This window comes from Lepidochelys kempii, chromosome 12 (genome assembly GCF_965140265.1).
Source record: "Lepidochelys kempii isolate rLepKem1 chromosome 12, rLepKem1.hap2, whole genome shotgun sequence".
Lineage (NCBI taxonomy): Eukaryota > Metazoa > Chordata > Testudines > Cheloniidae > Lepidochelys > Lepidochelys kempii.
The window spans coordinates 18,598,082-18,616,884 of record NC_133267.1 but is presented as its reverse complement, the minus strand read 5'-3'; the positions used below and the strand labels follow the sequence as shown (position 1 = coordinate 18,616,884).

At 40.1% G+C, this 18,803-nt stretch overlaps 1 protein-coding gene across 1 annotated transcript in view; it reads right to left on the bottom strand.

The window, feature by feature from the left end:
- The window catches only part of ITFG1 (integrin alpha FG-GAP repeat containing 1), a 212,387-nt gene that overhangs the window by 136,321 nt on the left and 57,263 nt on the right, over positions 1 to 18,803 (bottom strand). The window contains exons 7-8 of the mRNA XM_073307742.1: positions 18,688 to 18,749; positions 7,252 to 7,336 (exon numbers count right to left, since the gene is read on the bottom strand). Of these exons, the coding sequence (XP_073163843.1) occupies positions 7,252 to 7,336; positions 18,688 to 18,749 (147 nt within the window). The remainder of the gene's footprint in view (positions 1 to 7,251; positions 7,337 to 18,687; positions 18,750 to 18,803) is intronic.

The following is an 18,803-nucleotide window of genomic DNA, read 5'->3' as shown; positions in this document are numbered from 1 at the left end:
AAACCACCCAAAACAACCATTTTGGTTCTATTTGCAACTTTATCCCATCCACAATGAACAAACAGCTTAGAGGTTTAAGAAGACATACTTGAACATCTGAAGAATTGATCCTTCAATTTAAGCAATTTAAATTCTAAACAGAAACAAAACTGAAAATGTAGGATATTTTACTTTGAAAGAGAGCTATTGTGTATGTACAATAACTATTTCTAATAAGGATTTTTACTACACAGCTTCAATAAGTCTCCCTATTGCAGGTAAAACTGAAAGGATACATGTATAACATTGAAGTATCTAAATCTGTACTTGCACTACAGATATTAATCCCCCAAAAGCTCGGTTACATTTAATCAGGTGAATGTATTTCACAATTATTTACTTGTTACACTAGACTTGAACTTTTTCAGCTTCCCATGCTATTTAAATTTTTGTACTTAGTTTTAGCCAAATGGAAACAAAAATAAATGTTAGACAAAAAAGCACATAATCCCAAACAAAAACAAGAAGAAAATGGGAACTTTAGAATTAAGTTTATAGTTATAGCCTTCCCTTCAATGACTGTGCCGAGATATTGTCAGTGTAACGTTTACTAGAATATGGAAATTTCTTGCACAATGATAAAGGTTAAGGTTGGAGTTTTATACTTAAGTGCTTTTCTAAACAAATTTTAGAAAAAAAGTGTTTAAAGATCTAAAATCATTAACTGAACATGAGACCTTAAACTTACAGGTTAATACATACTTTTTGAAAATGAAATTTTTGTTTCCAGTTGGCAAAGATATGAGTTCAGAAAGCTGTGTGCATAATGTATTTGAAGCGTTTTGCAGAATATATGAGTTCTAGAAATGTGAAGTGCAAAGAAAATGGAGAGGGAACAATGCCCCTCTGCCCACTGTCTCCGTGGGGGAGTGAGGAAGTTTGACCTGATCAGTAGGAGAATGGTCCACACTTGGGACCCTGATAAGGGTAAGGTGGGGAGCGTGTATGTTCAAGTACACTGTAGCCTTTCCCTCACTGCATCTTTCTTCCTGCCTTAAAATGCATTTCAGGGGAGGGAGGAGAGCTTTCTCTGCCACCCTAGTAGTCCAGGTTTTAGATTTAAGGAATAGAATAGAAATGTAATGTTGGGAATTAAAAGGGAATGTCTAATTCATCTCAGCTTACAGTCAGTGTCCAATGTGGATAGAAGTCTGAAAGGACCAACTCCTTGGGTAAACACGAATGAAGACATAGAATCTGGCTGGTATTCCTAATAGCTTGTAAGGAGAAGGGGTAGACCGTAAGTCTTTGCAGACTGATTCCCATAGTGGGACAAGAGAATTCAGAGGTAGTCTGAGTCCAGTGAGTTAGGCTGAAGGATGACAACCCTGATTTATTGGCTATATGGAATAAGGCCATTTAATGCCATGCTGGACTCCATTCAGGTGTCTGGTACTGACAGGAGGGGAGACCAGGAGGCTGCACTCACTCCCATTGCTATTCCAATTAAAATGAATTAATAAGTTGTGGCCTCTGCTTTAAAATCCATCCCCGAATTTGTGTCTCATTCACCTGCATATCCCAGTCAACTACTATTTTGTATTAAACAGTTTTCTGTTCACCTTAGCCTTCATATTTCCTGACTTTGGTTAGTTCATCTACAAGCAATGTTTACTGAATGCCATACTTCTGTATTTGATTAAATTCCATATAGCAATACCACTGTCTCTTTGAACCAACAGTTTGAGATGCTCAGTTTTCACATATCTGGAATGTCTCTCCAGTGGTTCAAGTATATATTAAGGACGGTTATAAAATTAGATTCTTCTGGTCAGGTTTTTCTACTTTATCTTTCACACATTATCTACTCAACTTTTAATTTACTAAGATATTGATTTAGATTAGTCACAAAAAGATCAAAGGGAAGAAAAAATAATTATGCTTAAGAGTGCTGTTTTAGTTTCCAGAGGAAAAACAACCAAAGACACACTTCTGAAAGTCAGTTTGCTTTTAGACTCTGTACATTGCAACTTCACTGGTATCATCTTTTCAGAGAAAAAAAAATGACCAAGAAACCTTTAGCTGTCTCTCTCAAATCAAAAAGGATTTAAATTATTTTCTTTCTTTTACAAAATAAAAGTGCAAGAAACTTCTCACTTTTTCTGTCCTCTCAACCTAGCTATATCAAAAGAGCCTAAAACAATATATTGTTACATTGTTTCATAATCATGTTCAAATTATGAGAAGCTAAAGCTATCCCTGAGCTTTCTCTGGGACTACAGTATGTGAAAAGTATCTTTTCAGTTTGTCTCTATAACAAAGGGAACATGAAAATCTACAAAGCTTTTTGATAGTAATTAGAACCAAATTCTGCAATTACACTGTGGCTTAATATTGAACATCTAATTTTTTATTCTTCACTCAACAAGTTAGATGAACATACTTCTTATATTTCCTGAAAAATATGCTCACAAAATTAGAATAATTTAAGAATGTTCAAGATCCCAGATATCCTGGGATCTAAGTTAATTTAAATGTCTTATCAAATATGACAAAGTTTCTAAAATTATGATGCATCCTTTGGCCATATTAAGTCACTTCCGTTTGCTACAACACATGGTGAGAGAAATCCTATTTCAGATGGCTCCTTAGGACTTACATCTTTCAAAAGAAAGCTGACGTACACTTTGTGCCTATTAATATTCATGGCATCAATCAAAGCCATCTGCTTTTTGGAATCATTAACAGCCATGTCAATCAGGGCAATACAAAACTGTGAAAGCATGGATAAAAAGCATTTCGGAATATTTTGAGGTTTTGTTCTTTCTTTCAAACTGCATACAATATGCAAATGTTTGTAGATGGCCTAATTTTAATTAAAACTTTAATTTTTAATGACTTTTGCACAATACATTAAATAAAATTTTTTAGCATAACCTCTAAGTATCATTGAACTTCTACTTCACTTTGTTATACTATATATGAATTCTGTATTCAGCAGCCATACCACAGACCAGCAAAATTCAGTCGCCTAGGAGAGGTGATCTTTAAAGGTCAAACTAAACTGTGCTAAAAAATCTTGAGGATTTTTTAAGTATCACCATAAAACAGAGGAATCTTCTGGCTCTAATACGGGCTCTCTTCTTACTCCCTCAAGAGCATCACTGTAAATAAGGCAAAAATTGCTGTACCACACGTCAGAGCAACTGTCAGGGTTCCCTCCCCACTCTGAACTCTAGGGTACAGACGTGGGGACCCGCATGAAAGATCCCCTATGCTTTTTTCTATCAGCTTAGGTTAAAAACTCCCCAGACACAAATTCTCCCTTGTACCTTGGGTTTAAGTAACGCTGCCACCACCAAGTGATTTAACAAAGAACCAGGGAAAAGGACCACTTGGAGTTCCTCTTCCCCCAGCAATCCACCCAAGCCCTTACACCCCCTTTCCTGGGGAGACTTGAGAATAATATCCTAACCAATTGGTTACAAAATGATCAAAGACCCAAATCCCTGGGTGTTGAAACAATGGAAAAATCAGTCACATTCTTAAAAGAAGGATTTTTATTTAAAAACAAAAGAAAGGTAAAAATCATCTCTGTAAAATCAGGATGGAAAATACTTGACAGGGTATTCAGATTCAAAACAGAGAGGATTCCCCTCTGGGCAAAGCCTTAAAGTTATGGAAAACAGGAAAAAACCTTCCTATTTGCACAGGGAAAATTCACAATGAAAGATAAACTAATCCACCTTCCCTGGCTTACCTATACTGGTTGCAATATTGGAGACTTAGATGGGATGGGTTGGAGAAGACGGATTTCTGTCTGGCCCCTCTCAGTCCCAAGAGTGAACCCCCATACAAAACAAAGAGCACAAACAAAACCTTCTCCCCTCCCAAGATTTGAAAGTATCTTCTTTCCCCATTGGTCCTGTTGGTCAGGTACCAACCAGGCTATTTGAGCTTCTTAACCCCTTACAAGTAAGGAGGAATTCTGGGCTACCCTTAGCTGTATGTTTATGACAGCAACCATGTCACAACATCTAAATACGGGCTCAATCCTGCAAATACTCATTAATGAGGGTAAAGCTAACTATCACAAGTAGATCCACTAATATGCAGTAGCATTTGCAGAATCAGGGCCATAAGACTGCTAGTTACTGCAGTGGGACAAAGCACTATCTATGGAAATCATCTAATTCCAGAGAATAATTTATGTGTTTATCTTCTTTAATATGTGCATCACCTGAATCATTGTTTAAAAAATTGATAGCTGTAAATGCTACCGTGCGAACAAATAACATTTTAGCACACAGTCAAAAAACAACAAGGTGCTGAAATAAAAACATTATCAAACTGAGATCAAATGGATCACTACTTGAAATGCCTCCCAACATATTCAACATACACAATGTATGAGATTTTGCTTGATTATAAACCTTCAAATTCAAGTCCTAATGTAAGTTAAATTAAGTACAATTTTTGAATGGACTCTACAAGGAAAATTTTGATGAACAAAACAGAACTAATTTTAACATAATGTCCTTTTGACTATTAAAATATACAAACAAAAATCCATGCATTTGGAAGTATTACTGCTGAATGGAAAAATCTAGACTAATTGTTTCTAATACTCGCAAAAAAAAAAGGATTTATATACAAATTAAGTTTATACCTTTGTTCTAAAGCTTTCTGAAACAAACGTTGATTAAAATATTAAGAATCCTGATGTTTCAAGCATCTTTAAAGAAGTCATTTTAATTAATTTAAATGTTGGTCCTACTTTCTTATGCATATGAACAGTTTATGGACATTTGCGTAGATAATGTCTTCTGAACAAATTACTTCTTAAGGAAACAATTGTACGTCAAACAGCAATAATTTTTAAAAAATGGTAATGAAGAGCAACATGAATATTTGCATTATTTCTATTTGTTTATTACTGAGAGTGGCGTTCAGCCCTATACAGTACACAAAACCAACACGCTCTGTCCCAAAGAGTTTACACTCTTAAAAACTAGACATATGGATCTCCCAGTGTATCCTAAAGCTGAGGAAGACTTGTGGGATTTTTTTTTTAAAGTTATTTATCAATTCGTGTATTGTGACCATTGCAAGAAAAACTGGCTATTAAGAGGGTCATGAAATAAGAGGGCAGTGGCCTGATGAAATGGGATGACGAGGGCATTCCAGGTATGCAGGGTAATGTGACAAAATGCCCAGAGAAGAGGACTATGGATAGGAAAGATGAGGTATTATAAATGACAGAATAAAGGGGCAAACAGCAGAAGATGATATCCAAAATGCAGATAGAGTAGAGTTGTGAAGGGTTTTAAAGGCAAGAATGAGAAGTTTAAACTTGATGCAGTAGGTAAGAGGTTGGCAGGGAAGGTTTCAAATAAGGGTTTGAAATGGTCAGATTGACAGGCAACATAATTTTGGTGGCTACATTCTGACTAGGGTGGAGAAGTGTAATGTGGGTGAGTGAAGCTGGAGAAGAGGTGATTTTGATAACTAATATGTCCATATCGACATATTCAGTAGGTTGTGGAGAAAAGTGGCAAGATCTAAAATGCTGCAGCTGCCCCGCTCTAGCACTTCAGCGTAGACGCTCAATACAGAAACAGGAGGGGTTCTCCTCCTGTTGCTATAGTTAATCCACTTCCCCGAGAGGTGGTAGCTAGTTTGAGAGAGGAGAACTAATGCTGAGAGAGCGAACAGAAGACATAATGTGAAGAAAGGGGGAGTGATGAAAGAAAGAAACAGTGAAGCTGAGGAACATGGGGATGGGGGAAAGTCAGGAACAGGTTATGACAGATCCTGTTGTGAGCAGTTACATTAGAGTGGACAGGGCAGAAATCAGGATGGAGGGAACCCAAGAGGTTAGAGGAAAAAAAGTCTCCTCTCTATAATATTCTTCATAGTCATCTAATATTACAGTCTTGACAATTAAATACAATGGACAGTTGTTAGGGCACATTTAAACATCCGAAGTGACTCTGTACATAAGAAAGGATTCCCAACAGATGAACAGCATGACGTGAAAAAGCAAACCCCAGCTAGGAAAATAATGAGGTCAACACCACAGTAATCAAGTTCGCTGAATACAGCAACAAATTAAATTAATAAACTATGCAAAGTATTCAGTCTTTAAAATTCCAAATCATCTTTTACAAATCTGTTAAGTTTATTAATCTATACAAGCCATAATTAGTTAATGAAAATTTAGGATTAATTATCCTAAGAGATTAGGTGCATTTAAGCTCCTAAATGAAGCAACTAGAAGTCCAAGAGTGGTCATCACCCAGTAGCTGTTAGCGTTCTTAACTTGACTACATTCTGATGCACTGCTTTTAAAATATGATTTGAGTATATTTGATCTATTATTTTCCTCCTATATTCTATTTCTCATTGCCCAATACGTACTCCAATAATCTATACCTTTACTCAATGTTTAAGGGCCAGATTTTCATAAGAGTTTAGCATCCAAAAGCTTCTAATTAGGCATTCTGGAAACTGCGAGGTGCGGAGAACTTCAGAAAACTTACCACTTTATTTAGGTGCCTAAAGGGAAGCAAATGTCTTATGAAAATCTGATCAAAAAGGCAACAGAGAAATACATGGTTCTACAGACTTGCTATGTCCTCACATAGCTTTGAGCCATTTCATTTTTTCAATAAAATACTGATGAATATATGAATAGAATCTAATCCCTAATAAACTGCAAATATTTATATTGAAAATAAAAAGAAAATAATATTTTAGTTCATAATATGTTCCATTACTGCTTTTTAAAAAATAGTTATTATATCCAAGTTTAGACCCACTAGACAAAAATGTCAAAAATGTGCTTTAAAGTAGTCTTAATAGGGATTTAAGACTCAATCCTGCACACAGTTTACATGTGCTTAACCTCAGGCAAGTAAATAGTCCCACTGAAGTCAAGGGTTAGGGTTGCACCGGCGTAAGCAGGTACAGGTCTGAGACGATGAACTAAAATAGTCACTTCCAAATTATCAAATCCTTCTGCGTGCACAATACTCGTTGACTTCAACAGGTGTTCTATATATAGAAGGAAAGGAAGAGTGAAGGAATACAATACATGTATTATATGTCTACATGACTATGATGCCTGCAAAGGAACCACTGCAATCTGTTGGGTAAAAGCTTAACATGCGTTTTAAAATATATTATATATATATAAAAATATAACTAATTAATAATAAAAATAAATGTGTGTCAGATAGCTTAGGGGGAGGAATAAAGGAGGAATCTCACCAAAATCTGCAAACACTGATTGTCCAACAACCATCGTATCTTCAGGTTTTTGCTTTATATCTGTGACTTTGGAGAAATTCCCATCCTATCAAATACAATAAACATACACCATAAAAAATGACATTAATGAACTGTAAACAAAGCAATGAAAATTTGAAGTGTAAACTAAAGACTAAAAATAGTTTTTAAAAAAAGGATTAATAGGTGAAAAACGGTCTTTTAACTGAGAAAACTTGTGCTGTTTGGAATACTAGAGCCTGAGCCGCCAAACAAATCTGATGTGCAGACCCTTAGTCCTGCATGGAATCATGGAAGTCAACAAGACTCCATGAATGAATAGGAGTATGCACATTTAGATCTGTTCTTAGGAAAAGATTTAGTCACTTCATTGGGATAATCATACGATAAAGGTGTCTAAATATTCAAAACAATGAATATTAAATTACATTAATGAATTAAGACTTACAATTTATTAAATTACTCTATTAATATAGAAATTACCTTCCAGATTATTCGGATTATACTAGTGCTGTGTAGGGCTTGTTTCAACACCATGCAATATTATGAATTAAAACCTGATCCTGCAAAGCGCAGAGCCTCTTTCCAGTCCTACTGAAATAACAGGATTAGAGGGCACTAGGTATAGTGCAGGCTCAGGCCCCAGCTGTTGAACAAAAATGTTACATATTAAAATAAATAAAAAAAGATCTGAGGCCCAATGCTCCAATTACTTTACTGGGAGTTCTCCTCACCGGAGTACTTGAAACCTGTAAAACGCAACATATTAAGTAATATCTTGAGTCAAAATGTAACAGGTGTGACATCTCAGAAAACTACTGCAAAAACACCATGAAATATTTAACATTTCATCAAATCTGAAATATATATTTTGGAAATTTAGGAATAAAAAAATTAAGAGTTTCTCCCACTGATTCAGAGTTTTCTCAGTTGTAATTTATGTTCAAATTGGACCATCACTTATTTGGACAGTTTTTGTGTTTTAACCTCCTGTGTATCTTTATTACACTCAGACAATTTATCTGACTCATCTCCCTTTTAATAATGTTATCTGTTTAGAAGGTATATCCATAGAACTAGTTTTACATGAGGGATTAAAACTGAGTCTGATCGCTATTGTTACTTTGGAGATTGTCCATATTTTTCTAACTCAGACACTATTTAGATTTATAGACTTAGCTCTCTAAATGAGGTTTCGTTGGGGATAGTTTTCCCTTGACATTTGATTATAGCTAATTTTTTTCTTGGAGTATAATTTGTAACTGATAGTGGCTCAGAGGACAAATTAATCAATATGGATGCAAAAACAAACAGAGTGATTTCCCCAGAACGGTAAGCTCATATTGTTATCCATGAACAGCTCCAGTAGAATTATCTGACTGCAGTGCTGAGTCTGTAATCCTTACAGATGCTACTTATCTCATTGCAGTAACGAGGACTAGGCCCTATGTCAAGTGACCAGAAAAGAAAGAAAGAGGCCAATACCTCTAAAGCATTTTATGGTAGATTAAAGGAAGAATATACTTTGTTTCAGATAAATTTTTATCTTTAATCAGAAAGATGTATTATGTCTTAAAGTCTCTGAAGGATCCAGTATCCAAATTGTTCTTCTTAACTGACTTGAATAAATTTTAGATTTTACATTTGAGTCCCCTATAAATGCTGCATGTGGTTTTTATTTATGTGGTAGTTAGATTGCAGCCATTTGCACTGAGAACATATAATAAGGCCTTCCAAACACTGAATTCTCATGTCACCTTTGATCCCCTGATGACAGAGACAGAAATGTATTTCAGATTAAAAGGAAGAAAATACTTAGTTCCTGAAACAGTAAAATTTATGTTTCTGGGTGACTATAATTCTACTCAAAGACACAGATTTGAGTTATTGACTCTAGGTTTTCAGTAACCTTGATGCCAAAAAGTTATATTTTATCCAATAAAGCTTAGAAAGCAATGCCTACATACATATGCATGGACTGCACTAATGACAACATATTTTAAATTTATATTTTTTCTTATAATTAAAAATCATTACCACCAATTCTTCCCAACGTCTAAAACAGAAGCCAATCAACATATATGATAATTTAACTACAAATATTTATTTACTGGAGTTTTAATTACATGTAAAATATTCTCACTTTTGAGAATATTTCTCACCATCTTAATGATATGCAGTTTTTTATTCTAACTAAAGACTGTAGTATTTAAAAGACATTATGCTTTTTATTCCACTAGCCATTCAACAGTGTATGCTGGTTTTCAGGTAAGGGGAAAAGCTCTTCCAGTGCTGTAAAAGAAGCACACACACACACCCCCCACGAGGGGAGTAGCTACCAGCGCTGGGAACGGGTGCACTGTCTACACTGCCACTTTACAGCACTGAAACTTGCATTGCTCAGGAGGGTGTTTTTTCACACCCCTGAGCGAGAAAGTTTCAGCACTGTAAAGTGGCAGCATAGACAAGGCCTTAATTAATTGTACTTCATCCATCTTTCCTGAAATAGTTCAGTTAATTTAATACATGCAATGAATCATTCTATTTTTCTTAATTCTTTTATTCTTGTCTGTCAGATTTCTATAGCTGACATTTGTTTTTCCACTCCAAATGGCAAATATTTACTGGTTGAAGCCACAAAAAAGTCCAGACACCCCAGAAGGAGAACAGAAGGCTTAAACCCCAAAAATATACAGTTAAATCAACTAATTGTATACTATGTCATTGTACTACACAAATATATTTAGGAAAATCTTTTATGAAAGCTTGTAATGTTCTGAACTTGATAGTCACTATGAGAGATGTATACAGACCATGGTTATGAATTTATGTATTTGTGTATACAGAAAACTGTGCTCACAAGTTCATAGCAAGGGAGGGTGGGGAGCAATCCATCAGGGAGGGACACCTTCCAAGCCAATTGTTTACATGAAACCAACTTCAGGCACCCATCCATTGTCCAGCCCAGGAAAAGACAACGATGGAGTATTAGAGTTAATGGGAAAACATTGTGACATCACTAGAATTTCCCCACTTTGAATTAACAGGAGTAACCATGCCACCATTTTTATCTCAAGCAGATCTGGTGTGTCAACTGTGTGGAATGTGTGTGCCAAAGCAAACTGATAACAGGGGACTGGTTTCACACCATTGGGGGGGGCGGTGGGGGGGCTGCCAAACCAGCGAGGAATAGCTTCAGAACTCAGGAAGACTGATTTGTGGAGACTGGGACTGGAAGGGTTGTTGTCACCTTGCAAAGAGTAACTTGGCTGTGTCAGGCATTTGAATCGCAGATGCACAGCACCAAGGACCCTGAAGTTATAGGGCAGGCAGTGACACAACCCTTTACCAGTCTGGGTGTTCCCCAAAATGTCTCAATACCTCTGTTTAATTTCAGGACATTTTCCTGAAACTATGGTGATAGGAATTTGCAGTGGTGGTGGTGGGAACAATATCCTTGATATAGCTCTGGCATCAATACTTTATCACAGTGGTTTTCAAACTGGGGTACACGTACCCCTGGGGGTATGCGAGGAAAAATCCTGTAATGCCAGACAACACTTTATTTAGTACAGAGGTTTTCAAATTGTGGGGCACAGAGGAATGTTTGGGAGGGGAGGGGCAAGTGGCCTATTTCAAACATTTTGAGCTGAGCCCCTGCTTTGAGTTACAATTTTTGATTACATCTCCTTCCCCAACCGAGACAGGTTGAGTGGTCTGCTAAAGTGAGTCGGAAGTGTGTTGTACCAATAAAATAAAAACCAGCAGGATCTTATTAAAGGGAAAAAGGCAAAATACCACATTTATTGTGAATACAGAAAGAATCATAGTAAGCAGTTTGTTATAGCTATAACATTCCATTCAATCTCATATTTATTCACACATTCATTCATACAAACACACACACACCCACACACACAGGTTCTGCAAGGTTGTTATCATAGTTACCAGCCTTAGAGTTGCTCATGCCAAGCCACTGGCCAGGTGGCCTGGACATGAGGAGGGAGCAGGGCCTTGTCAGATGCTCATCTGATGCTCCTGGAAGTTGGCTTGCAGAATCAGACCCCAAAGTTCTCACTTTTTAGAGTCTATTTTTATAGGAATTTCTTCCTATGCCAGTCTATGGGAATTGCTTCATCATGCTGTTGCTGAATCAATCAGCAGATAGCACATTCCTGACGGCTCCAAGATGTTATCTTGTTCTTTGGTTCTCCCATTCTTGAGGCTGTTGGGTGGATTCCAGTCTGCCCTCCGGGGGGGTCCTCTGGTTATTTCCACTTGAAGCCTTCTTCAGCAGATGGACACTGGATTCTTAGGCTGGCACCTCCCTGATCATTCAGTTATTATCCACACCAAGCATCCATCCACATACATCCTCTATCTCTATTTTAATCACAATTGTTAATACAACAAAAGGACGGGGAGTCTCTGGGTGCTGTTTCTGTTGTTAGAGTATTGCTTTGAGTCTCTCTCTCTGTGAATTGCTTTGAGAATAGACTCTGTCTTAGAATGTACTAACACAATTAGCAGCTTGCAAGTTTCACACATAGAGGGAGAGAAACAGTACCAAAAACCAAGAGACCTCTTAATTAGTAATACCCTGGAATTTAAACTCTGGGGAATCAAACTCATTTGTGATTTTAATACAGAACTTCTTCAATATGATCCAACAAGTGGAGGTGACATTTCCTTCCCAAGCCCCGCTGGGTTGCCCTGAGCCACCTGATATCACCACTCCCATCCCCAACTGTTTGTCCGTACTCCCCTAAAGGGGTGGCCCCACAATTAAAAAACCTCTTAAAGATGTTGCTAAATGGAATGCATAAATTTGAGGGGGTTCACTGAACGGCAAACAGTGTACACAGAACACATGCAATCTACACTAAAAACTGTATTCAAATATACACAAAGTGCATGAAATAATATTTTTATACTTTTCATTAAAGACTTAAAGGGGCACATATTGTTCTTTATATTATTGGTATTTTAGGAAAAACTAATTATGAGTACCATTAAGTAATGTTAAAAAATACAGTCTTGATTGACCATTGCATGTCTCTCCATTTTACCATTCTTCAACACAAAGCAAAGGTAATTATGGTTAGATGAAGAAGGTGCATGTCTTTATTCTCATAATTTTGATGCAAAGCTGTGTTAAAAATTTACTACACAATACATTTAAGTGATAGTGTATTAATCTCCCCTCCCATGCTAATGCACATGTTAAGCAAGGCATGCATAAAAAAGGCCTTGTAAGAAAGTTCAAAGTAATATTATATTGTACTTAAGATTTTATAGATTTCTTACTTCTATTACAGCCTTAATTTACAATATAAACTATAAAAGGTGATCACTGCTAGATTTGGTAGCATGGCTGCAGCACATGTTGCTGTAGGGGAAGTTAAGATTTTAGTCTTAACTGAATAATAATCCTGAATCTAGATTCTCATTTATACGAATACCCTTTGATGTTCTGGTAGAGTAAAGGAGCTAAAAGAGCTCCCTGAGCCTTGGTCTATACTAGGACTTTAGGTTGAATTTAGCAGAGTTAAATCGATGTAAACCTGCACCCGCCCACACGATGAAGCCCTTTATTTCTACTTAAAGGGTTCTTAAAATCGATTTCCTTACTCCACCCCTCACAAGTGGATTAGCGCTTAATTTGGCCTTGCCAGCTCGAATTTGGGGTACTGTGGACACAATTCAACGGTACTGGCCTCTGGGAGCTATCCCAGAGTGCTCCATTGTGACCGCTCTGGACAGCACTCTCAGCTCAGATGCACTGGCCAGGTAGACAGGAAAAGAACCGCGAACTTTTGAATCTCATTTCCTGTTTGGCCAGCGTGGCAAGCTGCAGGTGACCATGCAGAGCTCATCAGCACAGGTGACCATGATGGAGTCCCAGAATCGCAAAAGAGCTCCAGCATGGACCGAACGGGAGGTACGGGATCTGATCGCTGTTTGGGGAGAGGAATTCGTGCTATCAGAACTCTGTTGCAGTTTTCAAAATGCCAAAACCTTTGTCAAAATCTCCCAGGGCATGAAGGACAGAGGCCGTAACAGGGACCCGAAGCAGTGCCGCATGAAACTTAAGGAGCTGAGGCAAGCCTACCAGAAAACCAGAGAGGCGGACGCCGCTCCGGGTCAGAGCCCCAAACATGCCGCTTCTATGATGAGCTGCATGCCATTTTAGGGGTTCAGCCACCACTACCCCAGCCGTGTTGTTTGACTCCTTCAATGGAGATGGAGGCAACATGGAAGCAGGTTTTGGGGACGAAGATGATGATGATGATGATGATGAGGTTGTAGATAGCTCACAGCAAGCAAGCAGAGAAACCGCTTTTCCCGACAGCCAGGAACTGTTTCTCACCCTGGACCTGGAGCCAGTACCCCTGAACCCACCCAAGGCTGCTTCCTGGACCCGGCAGGCGGAGAAGGGACCTCCGGTGAGTGTACCTTTTAAAATACTATACATGGTTTAAAAGCAAGCATGTGAAAGGATTACTTTGCCCTGGCATTTGCGGCTCTCCTCGATGTACTCCCAAAGCCTTTGCAAAAGGTTTCTGGGGAGGGCAGCCTTATTGCGTCCTTCATGGTAGGACACTTTACCACTCCAGGCCAGTAACACTTACTCGGGAATCATTGTACAACAAAGCATTGCAGTGTATGTTTGCTGGCGTTCAAACAACATCCGTTCTTTATCTCTCTGTATTATCCTCCGGAGAGTGAGATATAATTCATGGTCACCTGGTTGAAATAGAGTGCTTTTCTTCAGGGGACACTCAGAGGAGCCCGTTCCTGCTGGGCTGTTTGCCTGTGGCTGAACAGAAATGTTCCCCGCTGTTAGCCACGGGGAGGGTGGAGGGTTGAGGGGGTGGCCACGCGGGGGGGGGGGGGGGGCGGCAAAATGCGACCTTGTAATGAAAGCACATGTGCTATGTATGTAATGTTAACAGCAAGGTTTATCATGAAAGAAAGAGTGTAGCCACTGTTTTATAAAATGTGTCTTTTTAAATACCGCTGTCCCTTTTTTTTCTCCACCAGCTACATGTGTTTCAATGATCACAGGATCTTCTCCTTCCCAGAGGCTAGTGAAGATTAGAAAGAAAAAAAAAACGCACTCGAGATGAAATGTTCTCCGAGCTCATGCTGTCCTCCCGCACTGACAGAGCACAGACGAATGCGTGGAGGCAAATAATGTCAGAGTGCAGGAAAGCACAAAATGACCGGGAGGAGAGGTGGCGGGCTGAAGACAGGGCTGAAGCTCAAATGTGGCGGCAGCGTGATGAGAGGAGGCAGGATTCAATGCTGAGGCTGCTGGAGGACCAAACCAGTATGCTCCAGTGTATGGCTGAGCTGCAGCAAAGGCAGCTGGAGCACAGACTGCCACTGCGTAACCAACTGCCCTCCTCCCCAAGTTCCATAGCCTCCACAACCAGACGCCCTAAGAACGCGGTGGGGGGGCCACCGGCCAACCTGCCACAGAGGATTGCCCAAAAAAAAGAAGGCTGGCATTCAATAAATTTTAAAGTTGTAAACTTTTAAAGTGCTGTGTGGCATTTTCCTTCCCTCCTCCACTACCCGTCCTGGGCTACCTTGGTAGTCATCCCCCTATTTGTGTGATGAATGAATAAAGAATGCATGAATGTGAAGCAACAATGACTTTATTGCCTATGCAAGCGGTGATCGAAGGGAGGAGGGGTGGATGGTTAACTTACAGGGAAGTAGAGTGAACCAAGGGGCAGGGGGTTTCATCAAGGAGAAACAAACAGAACTTTCACACCGTAGCCTGGCCAGTCATAAAACTGGTTTTCAAAGCTTCTCTGATGCGTACTGCGCCCTCCTGTGCTCTTCTAACCGCCCTGGTGTCTGGCTGCGCGTAACCAGCAGCCAGGTGATTTGCCTCAACCTCCCACCCCGCCATAAACGTCTCCCCCTTACTCTCACAGATATTGTGGAGCACACAGCAAGCAGTAATAACAGTGGGAATATTGGTTTCGCTGAGGTCTAAGCGAGTCAGTAAACTGCGCCAGCGCGCCTTTAAACGTCCAAATGCACATTCTACCACCATTCTGCACTTGCTCAGCCTGTAGTTGAACAGCTCCTGACTACTGTCCAGGCTGCCTGTGTACGGCTTCATGAGCCATGGCATTAAGGGGTAGGCTGGGTCCCCAAGGATACATATAGGCATTTCAACATCCCCAACAGTTATTTTCTGGTCTGGGAAGAAAGTCCCTTCCTGCAGCTTTTGAAACAGACCAGAGTTCCTGAAGATGCGAGCGTCATGTACCTTTCCCGGCCATCCCACGTTGATGTTGGTGAAATGTCCCTTGTGATCCACCAGAGCTTGCAGCACTATTGAAAAGTACCCCTTGCTGTTTATGTACTCGCCGGCTTGGTGCTCCGGTGCCAAGATAGAGATATGGGTTCCATCTATGGCCCCACCACAGTTAGAGAATCCCATTGCAGCAAAGCCATCCACTATGACCTGCACATTTCCCAGGGTCACTACCCTTGATATCAGCAGATCTTTGATTGGGTGGGCTACTTACATCACAGCAGCCCCCACAGTAGATTTGCCCACTCCAAATTGATTCCCAGCTGACCGGTAGCTGTCTGGCGTTGCAAGCTTCCACAGGGCTATCGCCGCTCGCTTCTCAACTGTGAGGGCTGCTCTCATCTTGGTACTCCTGTGCTTCAGGGCAGGGGAAAGCAAGTCACAAAGTTCCATGAAAGTGCCCTTACACATGCAAAAGTTTTGCAGCCACTGGGAATCGTCCCAGACCTGCAACACTATGCGGTCCCACCAGTTTGTGCTTGTTTCCCGAGCCCAGAATCGGCGTTCCACAGCATGAACCTGCCCCATTAGCACCATGATGCATGCATTGGCAGGGCCCATGCTTTCAGAGAAATCTGTGTTCTTGTCCTGATCACTCACGTGACCGCGCTGACGTCGCCTCCTCGCCCGGTATTGCTTTGCCAGGTTCTGGTGCTGCATATACTGCTGGATAATGCATGTGGTTTTTAATGTGCTCCTAATTGCCAAAGTGAGCTGAGCAGCCTCCATGCTTGCCTTGGTATGGTGTCCGCACAGAAAAAAGGCGCGGAACGATTGTCTGCCATTGCTCTGACGGAGGGAGGGGTGACTGACGACATGGCTTACAGGGTTGGCTTCAGGGAGCTAAAATCAACAAAGGGGTTGGCTTTACATCAAGGAGTATTTCAGGCAGGACTTCACAGAGGGTTCCAATAAGAAATGGTGCACCTAAGTTATTGTTCTTATTGGAATAAGGAGGGTTAGTCTGGCCTCTGATTGATACATGGCTAGATTTACCTCGTTGCACCTTCCCTGTTAGTGACTGCAGTGTGACCTAGAGGAATGAGTCCCCTAGACGGGGGAGGAGACAAATGAGTACAAAACAAATCTGGTCTATTTCTTGTTTTGATCCACTCCATCTATCTTTTACATCTTTGGCTGGCAGCAGACGGTGCAGAAGGAGTGCATGCCATCCACATCTCATGGCTGCTCGGCAGAAGATGGTGCAAAGGACTGCTAGCAATCCGTATCGCCTGCCTGCTCACCATAAGATGGTTCAATAGGACTGACTGCAGGACTAAAGAGAATGACCTGGTCAAGTCACTCCAGATTTAGTCCCTGCACCCATGTCTGCCCAGGCGCTCGTGGCCGATGTGGCCAGGAGCACCTCGGACTTGACGATGACGGCTACCAGTCGTACTGTACCCTCTGCTGCCACAAGGCAAGGGGTTGCTGCTACTGTGTAGCAATGCAGTACCGCGTCTGCCAGCACCCAGGAGACATACGGTGACGGTTACCTGAGCGGGCTCCATGCTTGCCGTGGTATGGCGTCTGCACAGGTAACTCAGGAAAAAAGGCACAAAACGATTGTCTGCCCTTGCTTTCACAGAGGGAGGGAGGGAACGGGGGCCTGACGATATGTACCCAGAACCACCTGCGACAATGTTTTAGCCCCATCAGGCATTGGGATCTCAACCCAGAATTCCAATGGGCAGCGGAGACTGCGGGAACTGTGGGATAGCTACCCACAGCGCAACGCTCCGGAAGTCGACTCTAGCCTCGGTACTGTGGAAGCACTCCGCCGAGTTAATGCACTTAATGCACTTAGAGCATTTTCTGTGGGGGGACACACACTCGAATATATAAAACCAATTTCTAAAAAACCAACTTCTATAAATTCGACCTTATTCTGTAGTGTAGACATACCCTGAGAGTACTCTGTACAAGGGGCCTTCCTGTCATAAGGGGTCTATGGTGGCACTAGACCAAGTCTCGGTTGCAGGGTCAGGGCCTGAGTCATGGCTGGAGGGTACTGTGTGTTGCAGCTATTTTATTATTTAAACATGAATGAAAGGCATAAAATTTAAAGCTACCAAAACAACTTAGGACACCTTCATGGCTCATAGCTGTACTACAGCATCATTATCTCCTCAACCCCTCTGTCCCCACTCAAAACCCCCACACCTCCTCATTATTTCTATGTTTAGATGTTTTCACATCATTCTAGAAGTGCCTATCTTTACCAGACTGATTCCCAATTGAATTTTTCTCCATGTTCCACTCCCTCCAGGCTCAGCAATACTGCCTGAATTGCACAGTATTTCCACAAGATCTCCATGCCATTTTGTGCACAAAGCAATGGATAATGACATTATCAAATTATATTTTACTTAAAGACTGCCTATTCAAACCTTTCATTTTTATCTCATACTACCTAATGGTTTTTTTAATTAATTGTTACAAGCCAATCTGGATTGAATCACGGCTTTTAATAGAGACATCTTGAAAGCAGATAGTCAAGAAATGGACTTCCTGCCGAAAAAGATTGATGCCTTTTGTTTGTTTTTCCTTTTTACTCTGAGTTGTGCTGTGATAGCTACTTGAGAGTTTCCGATCTATAATTAGAGACATGTTCTATAGGGAAAAGTGTGTCATCTAAATATCTGACTCACAAAAGTCTTTTATTCATGCCTTGAAATCTTTTTAGCCACATTTAAATCAAACTAAAAATATCCATGCCTGGAGGCAACAAGGAAAAATTACTCCTTAGAAAAGCTTTTTCTTCATAAACCATCATGCTGACAAATTAAATGACAGTAACCTCTTACAACAGCTGACACCACCACAGGAGTCCTGTTAACATGTGCATTAGGGTAGACTGATTGGTTTAATTGGCAGTCATGCTAAAATCCTGCAGAGGAACTGATGCTGAGTGAATCATCTCCTCCAGCAATATTCAGCAGTTTGAATGCAACAGTGCAGCTACGATCTCTTAATGTCAGCTCTGTTTATTCTTGAAATCAGTATCAGGTGACCTCTTTGTTTTATATTTCTTAAAGCTATGTTTTAGCATAAGATGTTTGCTGTATTTTATTCCTTACCTTATTTACCCATGTTTCAAACTGAATTTGTTGGGAATTTGATAATGTTGTAAGGAACAAATCTGAAACAACAAATGTAATACAATTACAAGATTTAATATTTAATTATACATGTA